Raw genomic sequence first — 23,254 nt, forward strand, 5'->3', positions numbered from 1 at the left:
ACAAAAATTTAGCACTGCTGGAAGTAGAAACTATTATTTCTTGACTCACTAAATTAAGCAACAATGAGAACAGTTCATACATTTATTATTACGAAACACTTGCAATATATTTAATAATTTTCGTAATAGTGTGGAGTTATATAGCCGCTGTATTGTTCACCGAGTTCTCAAAGATGGCTACGGTTGAACCGATTTGAAAATTCTACCAGTCTGGAAGTTCCGACCCGCCTGTCTTGAATAGAAGTACCTGCCTAATACTGGTGCTCTGCTCTGATTTCAAATTCAAAATCATTAAATTTGTAAGATGATTTTCATTCATCAGATCGATTATTTCTGTATAACTGTGAAATTTTACACTTTTGAGAGTTTGTTTACAGTTTGCCAAACGTGTGCGGACGTCCGCGTCGTCTAGATCAGACGTTCACCCAAGATTTTTTTTGTAACATTGACGAAAATAACATGAAATATGTAGAGTGTGTCTGTGGTATGTAAAATTTAGACAATGTGATTGGTGCACGATTAACATATATTACCATTAGTATGAAATGGGTTAATATAATTATCTTTCCGTTCAATACCACGGTTCTTATAGTATACCTAAGGTTAGGGTATAACAGGTAATGTGACATTTTCCTTCTGGTCAGATGCCAGTGGTCAAATTATTATTATTGAAAACATTTATTATCCCTGTCATATTTGTAGTATGTAAATAATTATAGTAATCTATTTCAAGCATCCTCTCCTTCCGTACTAGATGTAAGAAAACTGTGAAATAACTTTAAGTGTTAGAGGGGAAAACAGATATCATCAGGATTTGTATTCAACACAGGCACTTTCAACGAAAATTGTTTCCATAGCGTCAAGTTAGGCTAGACTAGACAGCTGCTTGACACCTAGTCTACCCTAATGAACATCTTACTTCAACGTGCATATAATCGGGGTACATAGAGGACACTTGAAATAGAAAAATATTACAAGTGTCCTCTCTTCCATCCTATAACAGCAATACCTCTCCTTGACGTTTCCTTAGACATATCCAACATTCGCTAAAAAGCAAGTCTCACAGTAAAGTGTGTAATTGATTCAGTGTAACGTGTGATCATTTAGTTTTAAGTATAAATTACTCAAAATGCTCTAATATTGTGGATTAAACATATTTGCAAATTAATGATGTGAATGACATTCAATCATCCTTCGAAACATCTTCCTTATGTTGATTTGTTAAGTGACATTCTTTTTAAGATAGTCCCGTATAGAAAACATTGCTAGTATTTGATTGAATTTTTCATACCGGAACTACAGAGCAGCAAAGTTTTTTCTGTAACGTTGATGAAAGTATAAGCTATAAGATGTGACTCTGCGATAAGAAATATTGATGTAATGTGACCGGTGACCGATGGAAGATAAATTACTACTTTGTTCAATATGCATAGTGCCCATTCACTGAACTGCACGTGATAAATTCGTGGTTGAAATGCATCTGCGCAGTCTGGTCAGGATCCATGCTGTTCGCTATCGGTTTCTCTTATTGCAATAGGCTTTGAAAGCGAACAGCAAGGATCCATGCTGTTCGCTATCGGTTTCTCTTATTGCAATAGGCTTTGAAAGCGAACAGCATGGATCCTGACCAGACTGCGCGGATACGTAGGCTAGTCTGTATCCATGCTGGTCGCAAACGGACTATGCTGGCTTTCTCACGGTGGGGCTCATATATTTTTTATCTTTGATAAAGTAAACAGATTGGCATTTTGATAAATACTTTTGAAGCTAATGGCAACTCTACATATACATTGAATCATGTCATGAGGTTGAATTTACTAAAGTAGAACACATAAAATGCCGTGCAAGATCCAAGTAATGACAACCATGACATGTACGATATATTACTGTAAGGGCTATATTGTAATTTCAGGTGGAGCAGATTTTGTTGGTACACAAACCCCAGGAAACAAAGCTGGTGAAACGGATGGCCGTTCAGGTACGTCAATTTCCGGTATATGTTTTCCACGGAGATTTACATTATGTTGTCCAATATCAAAATGTGCTATATTTATTTATCAGTAATTAGTACATCGAATTGATAACCGGCCACAAGATGCCATGTGAGCATGAACTAAGTTACTGTATTCTTGTCCCAGTTTTATGTAACTGAAGGTATCATGTCACATGTCTACGGCGTAATATTCCAGTGAGGCAGCACAATAAAGGTAGGCGTTGTCCTTAATGCTACAAGTACACTGAACTTTGTTGAAAAACACGCTAAACCCGAACATACACGCACTTTACCAAAATATATTTGCTATTATAATTCTGTTATTAAAAAAATTAAATAAGCACAATATAAGGTATACATTCAGTATTGACTAATTTGCTTTTAACTTAGTACACATGAAATAGCTAACTGCAAGTCCCTTTGATTAGAAGAAGAAAGACGTAAGAAGCATTTAGACTAAAATTACAGTTTTCTTTTTTTAAGCTCAGTCATATATTCTATACGCAAAATAAATCGGCTCATAATGTACATGTATAAGTTTTTGACTGGCACCTAAATGAAAAATGACTTAAAGAGGCATATGGGGCATATCAGCCAAAAATGGATGTTGGGGTCATATAAGTTTGGTTCAGCAAAATTCTCCGGTGGGAAAAAAATAAATAAATTGTTCATGTAGAACACTCTCATGTTGTTACAATTCCCCTAATGAACAAATCCAAGATTATCAGAGATTAAGAATCAAAGCACTGAGAGGACTGATGTGGGCAGAGGTTGAGAGCTTCTGTTTATGGGCATGAATAGTTAGCCTATATTTGGTGATTCTAGTTAAATTACTTTTAATTAAAAAGCGTTCAACCTTTTTTTAACCAAATCAAGGAGGAAATCTCTGCTTTTACTCAGTCAATCGGGATAAAACAATATATGAGCAAAGCTCATGTGCTTCTTGATAATTTTGTGAGTTTTGGTTTTTTTACTCAATAATCTTTTCTGAATTAAAAGCATTTTCATTTTTTTTTTCAATGGGAAAACTCTCTGCTTTTACTGGAACAAGGGGGATAACAGTTAATGTGAGCAAATGTCATGCACTAATTGATAATTATGTGATGTATGGAGATTCTATAACAAGAGCTCGTAGAACACGAAATGCCCCATTAATGCATTCAGTAAATGCACAAGAAACAAAAAATATTTGGTCACTGTGCACTGGAAATTTGACGTACTGACCTCAAATCAATAATTATGGGTCATTTACCAGTCATATAAGACCTCCGTGTCAAATGTGATCTTAGACCGAAGAATTTTCTATTTATCTGGCAAAAAAAGTTCTATTGTTCCGGATCACTGTGATCTTGACCTGTGCCCTACTGATCTCAAAATTTGTAGGGATCGTCTGCTTATCATCAGAAACCTCTCGATAAACATTCATGATCCTAGGTCCATGCGTTTTTGAGTTATCATCCGGAAGCTGATTGATCTATAGACCGACCGACCAGCGGTCATCATCAAACAATGATTTATTACAATTATAAATCCCTCCTTCTCCGAAATTGAAACTAGAAGATACATTTGTCGAAAAGCCCTTGTTTCGCCCAATGCTAAGTCGTAATATGCGAAAACTCAATAGGAGATTGGAGCGAAAGTCAAAGAGACACTTATGGTTGGCTGCAATAGGGGTTATCAAGTTGGCATGTCCGATCATCCTATGAAGTTTCAACATTCTAGCCCAAGTGGTTCTCAAGTTAATGATCAGAAACGGTTTCCGATGTTCAAGTCCCTGTGACCTTTACAAGTGACCTTTTTTATTTATTTTTTTTTCAAATGAGGTCTCATCTTTGTAAAAGCAGGTTACGAATATATTAAACATGAATTATATAGATGAAAGAAATTTCTGAATAGATCTTAAACTAAAAACAACCATAAAAGAATATTAAGAATGAAATTGAAGTGTTTAAATTTAATTTTCAAAGCATGCATTATGACCTTCAGGTTGTATTGTGTTTTTAGCTGTAGATTAATGTAATTATTAATATGCCTCGTAATACAACATTCGCGCTTTAGTAAGAATGCAAATACTGACACTTTTCAAACTAAGTTTGAATCATCACGTGAAATTGTATTGCAGTCTTCCGAAGCCCGCTATTGAACCGCCTCGATATCCTAGTAGTAGAACGTCCGCTTCGAGTGCAGGAGGTCGTGGGTTCGATCCCCGTCCGCGTCATGCGATGGATTCCATCAGGAATGAGGGGTCAAGAGCGATTAATATAAGTTGTAGAACTTCCTTCACAATCGGCATAAAATAAATTATGTATAAACTAAGCCCGCTATTGTAAAATTATCCGGGAAGAAATAGTATGCCGGCACGTTAATACTTGGGGACGAAAACACCGCGAATCTACCGGCGATTGAAAGGCGAGCTTGTTTAAAATAATGTATTTTCGTATCATCTATACCTTTAATGATATATCAGTGCAAAACTCCAGCTAATGCAAATGCTTTGCCCCCGGCGTTACGACCGCAGTTACTTTCATAAGTTGTGCAAGAAAAAAAATTCCTTGACTATTATGAAAGGATGGTATATTCCTCTATAAAAAATAAATAAAATAATACATCTATTATTGATATAATGCAATTTATGTTTCCATAAAGCCATTTCTATGCTACAAACTTCGCCGGATTAAACGGGTGCAATTGTTTCATTCAGTATCGAATCGAATTATACCGCACGTTTTCACGATATTCCCGTGATAGTTTTCTTCTAAAGTCGTCGAAAAACGATTCCCACCCTACAGTTTATTCTAAACAAATTGGTTTTCCGCAAAAATTATACGCACACATTGAGTGGTTTGGTCACGTTACAAAATGTTTCCTGATCATGTGACAAAACCAAGCGCTTTGATGTTGTTATAAAAATAAAATTTTGATTAACATTTCTAGCAGGAACTGAGTTTTAATGCAAAATGTAAACAAAAGACGCAACTTGCTTTTTATACCGATGTACGCGGAGGGTGCCGAAGTACTATTTTTGTAGGTTATAAAGTTTATTTTGTCACGTGATCAAGACCTGTTTTGGTCATGTGATCAAAGCAAGTGTGATGAAATATAGATTACGACAAATTTGTACTATAGAAAGACTTACTAGGGGGCGCGAGAGGTGTTACATATTTAATTACCTCTCATGAATAGACTCAATCAAACCGAGTCTGCTAGTATTCTGCTTAGTTGCATTCTTTGCTTCCAGAGGACCTTTTTACAGGTTTAATTGAATTACGTAATATGTATGGAGAATATGGAACTACTTGTTGTTCGGTTTCAAATAAGACATATCATCTGTAAATTAGTGGTAAGGTAATTCTGTAGGCTGCCAACAAAAATCGATACTCGCATATCAGACACAAGACCACAATTATTTTTACTTTTGCACTATTGCAATTTTGCATGCATTCCAAACCCACTTAAAGTACCTGAACATAACAGAATTATTCAAGAGAAAAAGTACATCAACAACAAACATGTGATTGACCGGCTCTTTTCCACCATTTTGATCCAACTCACATGTGTATGAAGCATACCCTCTAGATATTATTCTGACATTCTCATTCTGTCAAATTGCACATGTACCTACCATTTCACATCTCCTCTATTCAATTATATAATTCGTTGCAGGTCTTTCATTAAAACATTTCATCAATATTCACAATCATACAGAGGGAATATCTTACGCATAATCACTTCATTATTGTCAACTTAGGCATTAACTGTGATCTTGTGCCTATTTTAAGATAGTATAAAGGGAAAAAAACAATTTTAAACAATTTGGCTTAATAATCAAGGGACAATACTCTCCAAAACACGGTCCCATTTCTGGACATGGGTGCATTATGATATATATTTGGAGGTATGATCTCCTTACTTTTGGAATTATTACTATAATAAATGATACCTTTGAAAATCATGCGCAAGCCCTAATTGGCAATTATGCCAATAGCTACTCTAAACTCACCTGTATGGCTATCTATATTAATTTCTTTCTGGTAAACAAAAGTCATATTTACTATCTAGACATTATGTTATATACAAGCAACATGATTGATAAAGAAAGGGGGAAGAAGCAAAATAATTTGTATAACTAAGAGACAGTGGGTCTGTTGTCTGCTCTGTCTTAAACTTAAGTTTAATTTAATATTACTATACAAAGTTTTCGATCACATTGAGTAGAAAATTTCTTTTAAAATGCTTTGCCTTTCAAAAATGTATGCTCGTCATTGTATAGGACGGTGCATCGGGTAAATTAAATAGTGTATGTATGTATGTATTTATGTATGGACGCACGCACGCTGGTATGTATGTATACCAGGATGTAGGGGATTTTCTTTAAAGTTTGGGAGACAAGAGAAGACTGTAGGAGGGGTGGGGGAACCACATCCTGTTATAAACTGAAGTTGCACAAGTGTTTTACAATTTTTTACCTGATTTTTTACCATAAACAGTTAAAATTAATAAATATCTTTATTTACATTTTGGTCTATGTGTTTGAAAGCTGTGTAACAAGAGTTATCATAGTAGACAGCGCGCTACATCATTTTGGTGCTGAATAGTGACACCTCTAAGGAACCTGGAGCTTTAACTGGAGTGTTTGATGACTCCAATGTGGGATTCTGAATTGGTAGAAGCTGGAGTAGGTCTTGAAGTGTTCTTGAGGCGAGTTCGACAGCACTTGCCCAGCATGCTTGGAGGAGTTCTTACCATAAATATTTCCTAACAGCTGGCACCTGCAATATATTTGAATATCAAAATTCAATACCTATATATTTTTAACAGGAAGATCAGACCAGATGGGTGGTGCAATATTATTATCTATCATACATCATGTAAGACAATATCTTTACATAATAACAACAAATTTTTCACATAGCTAGAAAGAGTTTTCTGTTTCATAATAAAAATGATTTTAGGATTTTCGATAAAAATTAAATCAATCAAATTGCTTTTTTTCATGTTAGGCACAGGTTATCTTTTACTTGGGACAGACAATGAATATAAAGTACGATGCTGCGGGACAATCACAGATTGGACAATAGTGGCGTCTGCTACTGGTACTATATACTTCCAGGTATGGCGGCCATCAGGAACCAGTTACACACTCGTTGGAGAAAACGAAGAGACTGTCGGTGAGAATATGGTAGTTTTACACTAATTCTGTTTGGATCTTTCAAAGTTCATCCCTTAGGTATTATCAATTTCACCGCTCTTTCTTGCATACCAGACGGAGATTTCTGATTATTTCACCGGTGCTGGAAAACTTCATCTTATACCCCGGATGACTCTCGTGCTATAAATGGCGTATAACGAACTACATATGGACAGAAGACAGAAGATGTGTGTAGTAATAATAATGTTTTTCGTAAAACGGGATAAAAATTAAATACCTTGATAGTTCCTCTTTGTTCCTTATCACATATTTCATGATTCAAAAAACGTTATTTTAAGGAAATAACATAACGTTTCAGTGCAGATGATAAAACAAAACCGAACTATTACGTTGTTTTCGTCTGCGTAACGTCATGACGTACTTCCTGTTTACGGACGTAAAGTTCCCGCGCTTTGTTAATACGCTACTATAAGAAAAAAGTGCTATAAGAAAATCATTTGTTTGAATTTGTTTTTTACTCTTCTTTGTTGAATATGGTATGCAAGAAAAAGATTCTATCACTGGCTGTAGGTGCAGATGGGAATATCCGGCACTCGGGTAACTGTTTACGCGGTCACTCGGCTGAAGCCTCGTAACCGCCTAAACAGTTACCCTCGAGATCGGAAGTTCCCATCTGCACCTTCAGCCAGTGAAAGAATCTTATAATTTGTCCGTCGTGACATTCTCTATAGTTTTTCAAGGCATAATTGGATCATAATGCAAGGAAAAGGTGTGTATTTTAAGGACATATATATACAATTTACACAATTAATGTGATATTCAATATTTGACCAATAAAATAAATTTGAAATATGCAGTTTTTGTTATCTATTTGCAGTTTGACCTATAATCTTAAATATCAAGTTTTACCTAGATTCCTTTTTGATGAACACATACAGATATTGTTTGACATATATAAATCTATTGACAATGAGATAGTTACTATTTAATCAGTCAGTGAAAAACTGGTAATGTGAAATTTATCCTAGCACTTATATTTTAAAAGCGAGTTTAACCACCCTTATGATAGACAAATGGCCACAAAGTGCCACAGAAGCGTGTAAAATGAAACAAAGAACAATGTTTTACGAAAGCAGAGCACTGAGGGAGAAACTCGATGAAAAACATTACTCACGGAGTATGATCAATCCTATATTGTTGGTACAAAACTTGCGATGCCTTCACTTTTTCGTATAAGCAACGAACTGTTACGTACAAAAAATGTAAACACTCTATGGAGCAGGAGGCGAGTACGTGGAAAAATACGACTTTAGAGACGTAAGTTGATTTTACTGATGTTATCGCTGATTCTAACACGATCCGATTCATTTTTCTATTAAAAAAGAAGGCAGAAAACAGTGAATTATCATACAACAAATCACTGCTCTGACGTCACAGTTATTACGACATGGCGTCAAACGGCATAACGACAAATCACTGGATGAGATATATTTAAGAAATAATATATTTCATCCAGTGATTTGTCGTTGAATAAATCATTGTTTGGAGTTCAGATGCGAAGGAATTATATCACGAGGGCGTAGTCCGAGTGATACAATAATACGCATCTGAACGACAAACAATGATTTATTCAAGAGCAAATCACTAAATGAGACGTATTATTTCGATTCTAACACGTTACCAAGGACTTTTAAGTACATCCTTGACGACATTAATTAAATATTTGCCCGTTTTCAATCGGTTTCTTTTCCAGCGCGCCGCTATGCCGTTTGACGCCATGACGTAATAACTGTGACGTCAGAACAGTGATTTGTTGTATAATAATTCACTGTTTTCTGCTTTCTTTGTTTAATAGGAAAATGAATCGGATCGTGTTAGAATATTTCTTAAACATAAGTAACTTCTAAGCTTCCATCTGCATGAAAACAAAATGAAAAGCTTCAACAGTTTTCGCAAAATAATCGTTACAGTTTGAGTACTGCTGTACAAATGCAGCAAATGTAAATCGTTTATTGCATTTTTTTTTTAAGATTCATGATGTTTTGAAAATTGTTTTTTACAAATATATTCAATTTTTATCCGTAGAAACAGAAAAAAGTAAGAAACATTTTTAAAATCAATTTTCACTCTTAAAAACACGATTTCATCAAAATATAAAGCACTTATATTTTACGCATCCCAAGATATATTTGACTGGTTTATCATAGTAGGTTGTCTCCCTTGAAAATTATCCGACAATCAATATTACAACTTACAATGTTTATCCAAGACTAATAGGAAAAGTTAGGTGCTTGTACGCACCAGTGAGATGAAGACCCGACTTTTGTACCAACAATATAGGATTGATCATACACCATGTAGTATGGAACTTTTGCAGGAGTAAACCTTAGAAAAGTAGAAAAATTTAATGTATTTCTGATGTAATATAACAATTTTTAAATCGTTTGTACGTCAATAGTGAAAACGATTTTAGCCCTCGGTTTTAGCTATTGGCTGGTAAGCTATTCAATAGGTGAAAATTATTATATGAGTTATTATGTAAATTTCCTAACCATACTGACCAGTAGGAGACAAAACTTTAGAGGAAAAACAATTTATCTTTTAATTAAGAAATAATTTATAGCAAAACAGTGCTTTATCACTATTTATACACGATTAATAATTTTAACATGACCAAAACATTGTGGAACGATACTTATTTCACTTAGGTATTGATTACATTTTACTCGGACTTTATCATATACCCCTTGTTTAAAATCTCAAACTTTTAACTAAAATAAAGGTATTAAATCGATATCATATTTCAATGAAACTTCAAAGATTTGTTGTTTGTAGCATCATCTGGGGCATGTGCAGTGAAAAATCTTAATTTGATTTTTAAAAAAGTGTGATACTTACTTCTAAAGTCACTATATGTTCATTGTAAATATACTTTATTATACCCAAGTGGAAACTGGCAGGTACTCGAAAATGCAGCTCTCTGATTGGTCTGTTAAAACCCCTTATATACTGTGACGTCATGATAAAGGTATGAATACGTCGGGTGTAATAATTTCACGAGGGCACAGCCCTCGTGAAATTATTTCGGACGACGTTTAACAGCCTGAGTGTATAAATAGTGATAAAGCACTGTTTTGCTATAAATTATTTCGATTCTAATATGTTTTTTATTGTAAAATTTATATCAGATATGATGGAACTGTTTCTTCGCGCAAGCATGGCGCCAATAGTAGGTATTTGTTAAAACACGCCAGGACCGGAAACGGTAATACGTCTTGCGGCAGAATTCAGTTCGAACGAAAATTATTGCGAATTATTCAGCAATGTGAATAACTAACTCAGTATGTGTATAAATTAATCAAAACATTTGTGCAATGTGACATTTCGTTTAAAACATGTTATTAAGTAAAATATTTCATGAAATTTGAAAGGGCTATTTCTTGATGCGTACATGGCGCTAAATGTCACGTTGACGTGACGTCAACATAACATCGTTGTGATGATTAAAGCATTGTTAGCCATATTAGAATGTTATTTAATAAATAACTTATCATTAGGCCATCGAATAATCAGACAGAATTATTGACCGGCAAGACATGCATTAATTTTATATGACTCTGTTTCTTCATTTATAACTGTGTTTCTTCGTTTATAATTCCAGTCACAGCCGGTGGTGGGCCCCAGACGTTTGCAATAGCAGTTGGAAATCAAATATCGGTTGGTGTTGGGGACAGAGTAGGCTGGTAAAAGATCAGATTTGAAGCATTAATCTGTTTAAAATTATATATTGCCATTAATTCAAACATAAATATACCACTGGCCTTCTTTCAGCTTACGTATATTGTGATTGCTGCATATATGACAAAAAGGAACAAATATAAGTGAATAGTAAATTTTATGACGGCAGCGGTCAAAACAGGGTACATAACTTTTAACAACTGCAATTCATTCCATGTAGCCTACATGTTGCGTTTTCCAAATTGAGCTGCCGAATCTTTCTTCTTACTTTTTTGTGGTTTGGTCGGAAATGAAATAGGATTCCTAAAAAACCAATGTTCTTCAGTAAAAAAGAACTGCGCCAGTTTGCTAGCTAAGATATGAACTGAATATTTAATATAATCCTTGATTAAATATTTCAATAAAGGTATGTAAGTGGGACTAACATGGTTGAACACAAGACTGAAGGAGGCAGTCCGGATAACACTATTTTAACAATGGCAAAGCCAACCGTCGGCCAAACTTTAACATGGAGCGGTGCAACGACTAACAGTTCTGTGACGTATGCCTTTAAGGCTAAAGTTGATGCGAATGGAGGTAAGTATTGAATACCAATCACTGCTATGTGATCTTGAAAATCCGCAACAGAGGTTTTTCTAAAATCTGGATATAGATTAAAACATTCTAACGAACACTAGAATTGTTGGAAGAAAAAAGCATCAACATGTCAATTTTATTAACCGATATGAGTCGCACTATGAGAAAACCAATATAGTGCATTTGCGACCAGCATGGATCCAGACCAGCCTGCGCACTTGCGCTGTCTGGTCAGGAACTATGCTATTTCCTTTTAAAGCATAATGCAATTAGAGAAGCCGTTAGCGAACAACATGGATCCTGACCAGACTGCGCGGTCTGGTCTGGATCCATGCTGATAACAAATGCACTATGTTGGTTTTCTCATTGCGCGGCACAATATTTGCGTATTATCCCTATGTAAACTGATCACAAATGAAAACTTTGGATTTTATTCAAACTATCATCAAAATTTCATAAAGGTAAAAGTTGAGTTTTCATGCCTGTTATATCCACAATTGCTTGAATTTACAATGGAAAATATCCTACCTATATCTTTTAACATAATGGGATTTTATTTTAGAAATGGTTTTTTTTTTTTTCATGAATTGAATTGTTTTAGATTTAAAAAGAAATCATTGGCATAACTTGCTACGGATATATGGCGATTGATATTTTTTCAAATAAAATATAATATATTTTTAGCCGCACCATGGGAAAACCAACATAGTGCATTTGCGACCATCATGGATCCAGACCAGCCTGCGCATCTGTCAGGATTCATGCTGTTCGCTTTCAAATCCTATTTTAATTAGAGAAACCGTTAGCAAACAGCATGGATCCTGACCAGACTGCGCAGATGTGCAGACTGGTCTGGATCCATGCTGGTTGCAAGCGCATTTTGTTCGTTTTCTCATGGTGCAGCTCATATATGTATACATTTTATAACGAGAAATATTGTTATTATAAAAAACGCGCTGCAGCCTATATATAGTGAGCAATATTTATTTGAAACTAATAGACGATAAGCTCTTTAATAAATAGTGACATCGTCTTGTTTTTCTGAATAATTGAAGTAAAATTTGCAAATATGGAATATACATGTATGTTAACTGAATACAACTGTAAAAGTATCGGATATTCCATCTTTTTTAAAAAAAATAATTATTATAAAATAAAATCAATCAAAGATGTACATTCACTTTATCTAAAACAATGTTTTTGTTATTTTTCACATACAGAATCCAGTAGGTTTTCTTTAATATTTCGGAAGTATTATGTCAGTAGGGCCAGGTCATAGTTTAACTGTAACACTGTAAATAAATCGGATAAGAAAAGAAGCCGACACAAAACAAAGCGCTGACGTGATAAAAGGATGTGATCTCTAATAAAATGATGTTCAGCAGCTGACCAAGAAAATACAGGGAATTACATGTACATGATCAAAATAATATCTAAACCAAAATGAATTTATAAATAATATAGAATAATATTGAAAAAACTTTTACTGTTAATCTAAAATATAGCCTATCATATGGCAACATAGATGTATCATAAAACTACCTAGATTTCAATCACAATCTTGAATTGAGACTTCTTAATTTCCCTAGTGTTTGTAATTATATGATATCTATTATTATGGTCATCTACATAATAATTTAACAATTTTCATTAGTCGCTAGGCTATATTCAAATTCCAAATCTTATCATGATAGGAAATTTATTCATGTTCTTCAAAATATAACTTTGGTTTAGAGATTATTTTGATCGTGTGATTCCCCACATCTAAACGAAGCGTGCATTTTTTATTTTTCTGTCTGATAATTTCGATAAGATTGTTTTGAAATCTAAAATCTTTGGGTTTGAAATCATTACAACATGAAAAATCGATGCTGAAACATGTGTACTTAGAAACAATATTGGACAAAATTGAAAAAATTTGTTTTGTGTTCATACATGTGTAAACTCTGTCTTTAGCAGATATTCATTCAGTGTGTGTGTTATCCGGCAGGGCTTACACATTTATGATTCTTTTAAATCCCGTATTGAATTTAAGAATGGCAAAATAACATGTGACATGAATTTTATTTTTAAAGATTAACAAGAAGAACTAGGCAGTTTTGCAGCTCTCTACTGAAGGCAATTTTATTTGGAACTTCCGATTTTTTAGATTTGAGCCGCGCCTTGATAAAATCAGCATAATACATTTGCGACATGGATCCAGACCAGCCTGTGCATCCACGCAGTCTAAGGCCTACTCAGGATCTATGTTGTTCGCTTAATTACTGTTTCTATAACCGCAATAGGCTTTGAAAGCTGGTCGCAAAAGCACTATGTTGGTTTTCTCATGGGGCAGTTCATGTTTTTTTTGTTTGTTTGCTTGTTTTTTTTGTTTTTTTGTTGTTGTTTTTTGTGTAACTGCTCTTGTAACAGGCTTCCTTCAATGTTCATTCATATAGTTATAGTATGTTTAAGTTGTTGTTAATTATTTTGAATGGATTTTATCTAAAAGGAACAGATCCAACTATTGACAGTCCAGCAGACGGCACCATCCATACCATTACCAACGACGTTTCTATTGGATACTTCATAGATACTGTCACTTGGTCTGATCCTGATGTCGGCGACACATTGACGATTTCCATGAGTACAAATACAAAATTCAACTTTGACACCGGAACAGGTATATCACGCTTTTCTTATGAACAAATACATAAAGTACATATATTCAACTAACGCAGTGTCTGGTATTATTTTTAATCTAACAGTTAACTCCCTTGTTGAAACTAAATATTGTATTCTACAGAATCTTAAGTTGCCTGTAATTTTGTTTTATTTCATAGTACTTGGATTTAAGTTAAATCATTGGTTTAGATCAAAGCATATTTATTATTGGTTTAGACTAGAGACGAACTTAAAATGATTACTAAACAAATTATATAAACTTAAAACTATGTTTAAATTCTATGTAAATATTTTCTTCTTCGGTTACATACGTATCGGATAATTAAATCGCCATGTCACCACGCATCAATACCTGTTTATATGTGGTGGTGGATTTTTAATAACTTTTCCGCTCATTTATAGATTTTCAAAATTCAAAAAGTTTTGAAATACTTATACTTTTCATATTTTCTTATTCAAATATCTTTTATAAATGAATAACCGTTTTAAATGAGTTATAATTTTAATAGCGACGTAGTGATGTTCAAAACTTTTAGAAAACACTGCAAGTTAAAAATAAATGAACGTTCGGCTTCTGCCCACCCGACCACTGTCTTATTACATGTAGTTCTAAAACTAGAAAATATAACGGATTTGTACGCAAACACGATCTCTCCTATAAGAGGACGGATTACACCAAATCGGAAGTGACTACTAAGTGTTACATGTGAAGTAGTCCAAAATGTAGTTCCATGCTATGGATGAAATCTGGTATATTGAGTGAAATCAGGAGGTGATAGTTATATTTTTGGCTTAGCTTTATTGCTTATTGTATTGAAAAAAGATCTAAAGAATTTTCATTGTGAGTTTCCTGGAATAAGTTTTATTCTTTGAGGAAAATGTCTACATATGCGTGATTGCTAAACGGCTGATTTCATGGGGGCATTTTTAGAGGATGATGTTTCTTAGAACAGATTACTTTTCTTATATGTAACAAAACATGTCAATATTTTTCTATTTTTGATAAGAAGACATGTCATATTAAATGACCATAAACGGTCTTCATATCATTGAAATGCTCTAAAGTGCTGAAAATGAGGTCTGAATATTTTATTGTTAATATGAAATAAAGAAGAAACTGAATTGGTAGAAAGTAACATATAAGCTGAGAAGGGGTAAAAAGTGAAACTTGTTTATATGTGGCTGTAAATAGGTTAGTTTTGCCAGATTATGATAGGAAATGACAATTTCAGTGCAATGAAGCTGAGAAAAAGTAGAAAAACTAAAAATATTTAAATTTCACTGTTTTAGGGTGTATTTTTTCCGAAAGATGCATATTTACTGACTAAATATTGCTAAATTTTAGGTGTCAGGGGTGAGTTTGGGTATATTTTCCAGAAACAGTGTGAGATTTGAGTGCAGTTATGGTAAAACTTGATAAAATGTGGCAAAAATAAGCCCAAGCAAGGAAAGTGGTCACAAATGATGTCGCGACAGCTTTTTTGAAGGAAATATGGCGTGCTAACATATGTTACTGAAAAAGCCGTAAAACCTTGAAAATTGATTGTATCAAACTAAAACTGGTAGTTTTATTCATGCATTTAGGTTACTGGTACAATTTAAGTGAAAAAAGACAACACTTTTTGAGTATGAGAAATTTACCTTTAAGGACGGATTACACCAAACCGGAAGTGACTACTCAGTGTGCTGTAGTCCAAAATGTAGTTCCATGCTAAAAAAGAATTCTGGTATAATGAGTGAAATCAGGTGGTGACAGTTATATTTTTGGCTTAGTTTTATTGCTTATTGTATTGATAAAAGATCTAAACCATTTTCATTGTGAGTTGAACTTGGGTGGATGTCATTATATGAAAGATGTATCTTCCACACATGCTGTCTTATTAACAAAACTTGCGACAGTTTAACACTTTCATATATCGCTGAAATTTTAACCTTTTCCAGCAATGAAACATACAATATAAGATCTGCTGCTCAAAATGACATAGTTATACCTAAATATCGTACAAATTATGATAAAAAATCTTTTTGTTACAATGGTGCAAATGTTTGGAATTCAATACCAAATGAAATTCGCTCCACATGTTCTCTGACATCTTATTGCTTATTGTATTGAGTAAAGATCTAAACCATTTTCATTGTGAGTTTCCTGGAATAAGTTTTATTCTTTGAGAAAAATGTCTACATATGCGTGATTGCTAACGGCTGATTTCATGGGGGCATTTTTAGAGGATGATGTTTCTCAGAACAGATTGTTTTTCTTATATGTTACATAACATGGCAATATTTTTTCTATTTTTTGATAAGAAGACACGCCATACTAAATGACCATAAACGGTCTTCATATCATTGAAATGCTCTAAAGTGCTGAAAATGAGGTTTGAATATTTTATTGTTAAAATGAAATAAAGAAGGAATTGAATGTAGAAAGTAGAATGTAAGCTAGACCCGTAATAGAGTACCTCATTTTTGAAGAGTATTCTATTCCTACCATAAACTTACTTTGACTGCAATTTTCAAGGGTGGGAGGGGGTGGGGATGCGTTTAGGTTCAAGCCCCATTGGGAGCAATTGTTTTCCTTATTTTGCTTTTTTCAATTAAGATTTTTCTTCTTTCAAAAGATAATAGGTAAGGGTAGATTTCTCGGAAGCACAGAGCACCAAAAACGCAGCCCCAGAGCCACGCATATGCATACGGGTAGTAGGCTCACAACAAAAAGAAACTGTAATAGAAAAATATTTCAGACGGGTTGCTTCAAACATCCAACAAGTACATATTAATTGATGCTAAATATAGATGTAGGGAAGGAAATGGTAAGGGACAAAATGGGGTCCGGGGGTGGTGGGGGAGGGGAGAGGAAGCCGAAGGGGAAAGTTGAACAAGGAAGAATATACAAGGGAATGCCATGTTCTTCAAAAACAGTCGCACTACAACGTAAACTAAAATAACGCAGACACTCATGTAACAAAGAGAAACACACAGCTACGATCATCTGAATAACATAGAAAAACGAACAAGCAACGCTGAGAAAACAGTAGGGCACCGTTATAGACTCACAAGCATACAAACGTACCCACACAAGTAGGAAAAAAACAATCAAGTACCGTCTTAGGATTTTGCTGACAAAACAAGGGGGAGCCACGAAAACTTACTAAAAGTAAATGGGGGAGGGGACGCAAAAAGTAGCGTAAATGCAAGGGAAAGGAGGGGTAATAGGGGGAGTGAGACGGAGGAAAAACGCTTACAACATACGCAATAGACAATACAAGAAAGACGAAACAACCAGTTGAAAATAGGGACACCACCTTGGAACGGTCAGTAACCTATATAAAGGAAACTGAGGGTATAAACGCGTTTAGGGCATGCCAACCTCGCTCTTACCTTATTTTCAACAAGTTAAACACAACAATGTAACTAAAATCCCCGCTGAGATAGGCTCTAACATTAGTGCAAAAATAACAGCTAAATAAAGCAAAACATAAAATTAAGGTAAATTCAAGGTATAATTACACCAATGTACTCACAACTTGTCTGAAGTCAGAGCAACAACAGCCTAACTTTTAAGGGCACGACTAAGAAATCTGTAAGACAAAAATCAACTCCGTCCGTCCGTTGTATGTAGGATTTAGAAGAAAAGCATCATGATCATGGAGTCTTACACTTTATAAGTCATCGCATCATCAAATAGGAAAGCGTAGCAATTAACTGTAGAGGGGCGATTTTCGCATCGTATCCTCTTTTGATAAACTTTTTAACCAATTTTACAAATATTTGATTAAAATAAGGGGTATGTTTAATTTTCCGAATTTTATATACTACATCTCCGTAGTATTCCGGGTGTGTAAGTCCAAGTTTTAAAAGTGTTTTAAGGGTCGTATTTTATTTTTTTCTAACAGTTCTGACGATCTGTAGTAAAATTTACTAAAATCTTTTCGTAGCTTATGATAACGGTAACCCTGTTATAACAATTTCTTGGTGATATGAAGATTTCTGTCATTAAAATCATCTGTCTTTGAGCAAGCTCTTGCAAAACGAATAAGCTGTGAAATATAGACACCGTATTATGTTGCTCGAAGGACATCTCCATCAAGATGGGGAAAGTTAACAATTTCAAAATTAAAATCGTCCCTTTTATCATATATTTTCGTTTCTAGATTATTATTCACAATTCTTAAATTTAAATCATGCATAGCATTTAACATAGATAGCTTACTTTTCTTTTGCACTGATATACTATTGGACAGGATTAGGATTAACAAACGGTGTTCACTCAACAATTTTACAATATAAACGGATTGTTTCCCTTGTGTAAAGAAGGCTTAGGGTAAGTCTCTATATAATTTTGCAACACTAACTGACCTCTAACTAACTGTTATTTACTACAGGCAATGTGACAGTAGCCTCATCCTTGGCTGGGCCGGATTCAACAGAGCTCCTCGTTTTCACAGTAACCGATTTTTGCTCAAACGTTGCTTCATCAACAGTAACTGTTTCCATAATAAACGAAGTAAATATGTTTTATTGGTAATTTATTTCTATTATATACTATATATTTTAAAAATCTCCCAGTGATCTGAAAGTTTCACCACCGAAACGCAACTTGATGTTTTTGAAAAATGCATGTATCCCCGTTTTGCGTCTGAGGAGATATGTAATAACTGGCAATAGCGTAAAGAACTCAAACCATGTAAGGTGCATTCTGGGCATATACTCATTATGTCCAGTATTTTCAAAGGGATTTAGGATACAAGGCGGACACAAACATTGCATTGTGCGCTTTGTGCCATTGTGTGACAATTTATCCGAGTTTAGTCGATATACAGCGGAAAAGATTTTGTTACAAACGGACAGACACCCAAGATATTTGGGAAGACACAATTTAAAGGTTCATCTTACTGTGCTTCAGTAGTGACTATAAAAATCATTGTCATCAGTATTATTGAATAAATATTGTGCTTATAGATACCCTTTTTGCACATTCGTGTTGGTAAAAGCAGCCTGAGAGTGTGATTTGATTTAACGTTATTAGGTCAGAACGGATTTAATTTCCTGCTACGGCTAAAATAATTTGTCATAATGAATGTTAATTGATAAATCTGTTCTTACACATCCATCATCTAAATCTGTTTTCTTTGTTTATTAAAACATTGTATATTGTGTCTTACTACCGGGACCTTCGTTTCAGGCCCCTGTTATCCACGCTATGCCAGTATCCGACTCGCTCCTTGAGGACGCGACCTTGGTGACATTGCTGTACACAATCAACGCCACGGACTCTGTTGACACGGTCAGCTGCTCTTTCAATGGTGTTGTAACAGACCCTTTCACTGTGAAACTAATTCCAGGAACATCCAGTCAGTAGACGTTGTTTTTTTGCGTCAGAATATAATTCCTTAACCTTTACCTTGCAAATTTCTAAAATGGACTGGTCCATCATTCAGTTTGGGCAATACAATTTATTATTTGAATGGGTGTTTGCTGAAAATTTACTGACTGAATAGCGAACAATGCAGACCATGATCAGACTGCACGGATGTGCCGGATGATCTTTGGTCTGAACTGTTTGCAAAGGCAGAAATATTCGCTGCAAGCAGTCTAATAGTTAAAGGTGTTTGAAAGAGTTACTGTTATGTATTCTTAAATTTGATTCTTCACATCTTAGGCTAAGGTTTTTGATGTTTTGGAAAAAGAAATTTCTGTTTGAACTACAGTTTTATCTACACGACGGTATCTGACACGTCATCTGTTTCATAATAAGTCAATGAAAACCGAAATATCATTCAAAATTGCGTCTACAGAATTTTAAAATAACTACTTTTACCGTGCTTAAGTAGTATAAATGGCTACATGTTGTATGACATGTTGACGGCTTTTGTATGCTCATAAAATCAAGTTCATACTTTTCAGACTATGGAATCTATTCAAATGCAAATCCTAACTTTGACTACGATACAAAAAACCAGTATGACTTGACAGTGGTGTGCTCGGACGGATACAAGGACAGCAATACAGGAACGTTTTATCTTTATCTTGTAAAAAATCAACCCCCTGTGATTCACAACCTTCAAGGTAGAGTTAAAATACACTTAAAGACTTAAGAAACGTAATACTCGGATAAACAACAATGAAATATTAAGTTCTGTATCAATATTTGGGATGAAAAAAAATAGTATAACACCTTTCTACCTTTTCTTGAAATTTACATCAAATTCTATGGCGATTACCATCATTTATATGTTTGAAACTTACAACTCCTGTTATCCAAATTCACCATAACGCAAAACATTTTTTAGTATAATTCATTTTGAATTGGATTCTCCGTATTTTTGATGTTCAGGGTTTGTTTCTGTGGCATTTCTATTAAACCGCAACATCGGAAAGTACAATGCTTCCTCGAGATCACGAGCACGGACTTCAAGTAGTGCATGCAATATCGAGAAGGGATACAAAGTTGTAAATTTAATCAAAGTAATGGGTTGTATGTATAAAATCAATAAGAAGTGATGATCGTAAGGGTTTCTGAATGGTAGAACGATGTTATATTATTGGATAAAGAACACTTTTTTTGTTGTTTCCCTGAATACTGATTACGTTAAGTCTTTAGGTGTAATATGCACGTTTGCGCTGCCGCGTACAGGATGCGCCGTTTATCTTAAATAAACAGTGTTGAAAACAAAAGGAAACGACGTTCAAATGACGTCAAATAGAAGAAGACTATTCTGAACAGATAAAACTATCAGCTACGATTGTTTACGTAAGTCATGTTGTCATTCAGGACACATTTACATGGCCGTTAAACATTGAAAGCGTGCGTTGTGATGCGACGTTTTATAACTCTGAAAGCGACATTTTACTTGCAGATTTCGTCACTTCATAGATCTTTGACTTTTTAAGTATACAACATTGAATCAAATGTGAAAGACCTGTAGATCTTGAAAGAAGAAATTAATCGAAGTTAAGTTTTTTTTTCATTTTTATTGTGAAAACCATGGTTATGCACGCACGCACATATGCACAGACACACGCACGTACGCATGAACGCAGATATACTTTCATACGCAATGTAAACTACCACACTGTGGTCTATGTCTAAAGTATTTGCACAGTTTAATAACATAACCTTATATACGGTCGATAAATAGATTGTCTAGGTGCTTAAGCAGAAACGTCTAAACTTATGATTTCGTTTTAGCTGAGAATGAAGTAGATAAGAAGAAAATAGCATAAAGGCAGAAAATATGACTGTGCTTGGGTCTTAACATGTGTCTGTATTTCACAAATTTCATTTATGTGATTCAAACACTCTAATTTGAAAAAAAATTCTTATATTCTTCCACAGGGGCAACGACTCTGTCAACATCTTCTGGTATTGGTACGAACGTGTTTAATGTTAACACCACGGACTTTGAAGGAGATACACTGACATATACCATGACCTGTGACCCTCCAGCATGCCCTTTCGAAATTTTTGCATGTAAGTTAATATTATGTAATAATGACAAAATGAAATAGGGAGCACTCTCTTGCCTGCCACCACATCTGGGAGTCGATTAAAGTCACAGTTGAGCACTCTCATTAAATGCAAATGCACATTTTTCCAGATGTAGACTAGCGACGAACTTTATCAGCTCCACTTAATTAAAATATTCACACAAAAACAATCTAGGGAGAACCCATGTCGACTGAAAATATACAGCGATACTGAGATTTATTGCGAAAAACATATTAAGTTATACACCTAGTAGTGGAATTAAAGCAATAGACCTAATTGCGCTATTCTATATTTTTGAATAGGCATGTATATGTGAATGATAAGGACTAAGTAGTTAAGACATATAGCTAGTTCAGCGCTCAACTCTAGCCCTTTGGCACAAGATGCCAATCTATTTTATACAGGTAAGGGTATACAGCTCACTTTTGATATCTATGTTGGTACCAACATGCACAAAACAGATGATGTGCACAGGTACCAGCATGCACATAACTATGGGCGGCGGTTACCGCAAAAATTAGTAAATATATAATCCATTCAATGATTTATTAACAAGTCAGTTAGTGCAATGCATTTCAACGCCGTCTAATCTAAAACTCCATCCCGTCCAATATATTTGCATTCAATGCATTGTATTTTGAAACCATTTAATACAAAACTTCATTCCATCCATTTAAACATGGAACGATGCATTGAAAATCTTGTTGTGATGCACCGTAATATGAAATCATCCAACAAAACATAATACCATGCAGCTCAATGTGAAGTCGTTAAACACAACACGAGTATGTGCATGACATTTTTACAACCTGACGCCGTCTAATACATATTGAAACCGCTTTATATAATTAAGAGCGGTGTATAAAAATTTGATGCCATGCAGTCTAATGTAAAGACGTTTAACGCTACATGAATTCGTGGAGTGTAAAATGAAACCTTGTTGTATGATTTGGAGTTTCCTATCAAAATTTGATGCCATGCAGCCAAATATGAGGCCATTTAACGAATAACGAGTACCTGCATTGTAAAAGGTTAAAGGACTATCAGCTCATAATTTTGACCTGTTGTAAATATAGATTCTGTATTTGTTTTACATAAAAATATCTTAAAATTTGTCCTTATTTTCGTGAAACATCTTCCCGTTTAGTTTAAGCTTTGTCAGAAGTATGCTTCGTGAAACAGTCTCAGTAATAGAAATAATAATGACAAAATTATCAAACAACCTGAGAAAGCTTGGGCTTTATATCACGAAAATTAATAGGGAGGTTTGCATGACCAGCAGATGACCCCTATTGATCTAGAGATCAGTAGGTCAAAGGTCAAGCTAATAGTGACCTGGATCAGTTGAAATGTATCTGGACAATAACTTGAGAAAGCTCAGGCCTAATATCACGAAAATTAATAGGGAGGTTGGTCATGACCAGCAGATGACCCCTATTGATCTGGAGATCAGTAGGTCAAAGGTCAAGCTAATAGTGACCTGGAACAGTTGAAACGTGTCTGGACAATAACTTGAGAAAGCTCGGGCCTAATATCACGAACATTGATAGGGAGGTTGGTTATGACCAGCAGACGACCCCTACTGATTTTGAGGTATGTAGGTCAAAGGTCAAGCTAATAGTGACCTGGAACAGTTGAAATGTAT

At 34.6% G+C, this 23,254-nt stretch overlaps 1 protein-coding gene across 1 annotated transcript in view; it reads left to right on the top strand.

Moving 5' to 3' along the window:
* Window positions 1-23,254, top strand: part of LOC123530441 (protocadherin Fat 4-like) — a 45,872-nt gene that overhangs the window by 3,340 nt on the left and 19,278 nt on the right. The window contains exons 2-10 of the mRNA XM_053520815.1: window positions 1,913-1,978; window positions 6,994-7,161; window positions 10,804-10,885; window positions 11,287-11,456; window positions 13,948-14,118; window positions 18,503-18,600; window positions 19,303-19,471; window positions 20,025-20,186; window positions 21,457-21,591. Of these exons, the coding sequence (XP_053376790.1) occupies window positions 1,913-1,978; window positions 6,994-7,161; window positions 10,804-10,885; window positions 11,287-11,456; window positions 13,948-14,118; window positions 18,503-18,600; window positions 19,303-19,471; window positions 20,025-20,186; window positions 21,457-21,591 (1,221 nt within the window). The remainder of the gene's footprint in view (window positions 1-1,912; window positions 1,979-6,993; window positions 7,162-10,803; window positions 10,886-11,286; window positions 11,457-13,947; window positions 14,119-18,502; window positions 18,601-19,302; window positions 19,472-20,024; window positions 20,187-21,456; window positions 21,592-23,254) is intronic.

Source organism: Mercenaria mercenaria, chromosome 13, assembly GCF_021730395.1.
Source record: "Mercenaria mercenaria strain notata chromosome 13, MADL_Memer_1, whole genome shotgun sequence".
Classification (NCBI taxonomy): domain Eukaryota; kingdom Metazoa; phylum Mollusca; class Bivalvia; order Venerida; family Veneridae; genus Mercenaria; species Mercenaria mercenaria.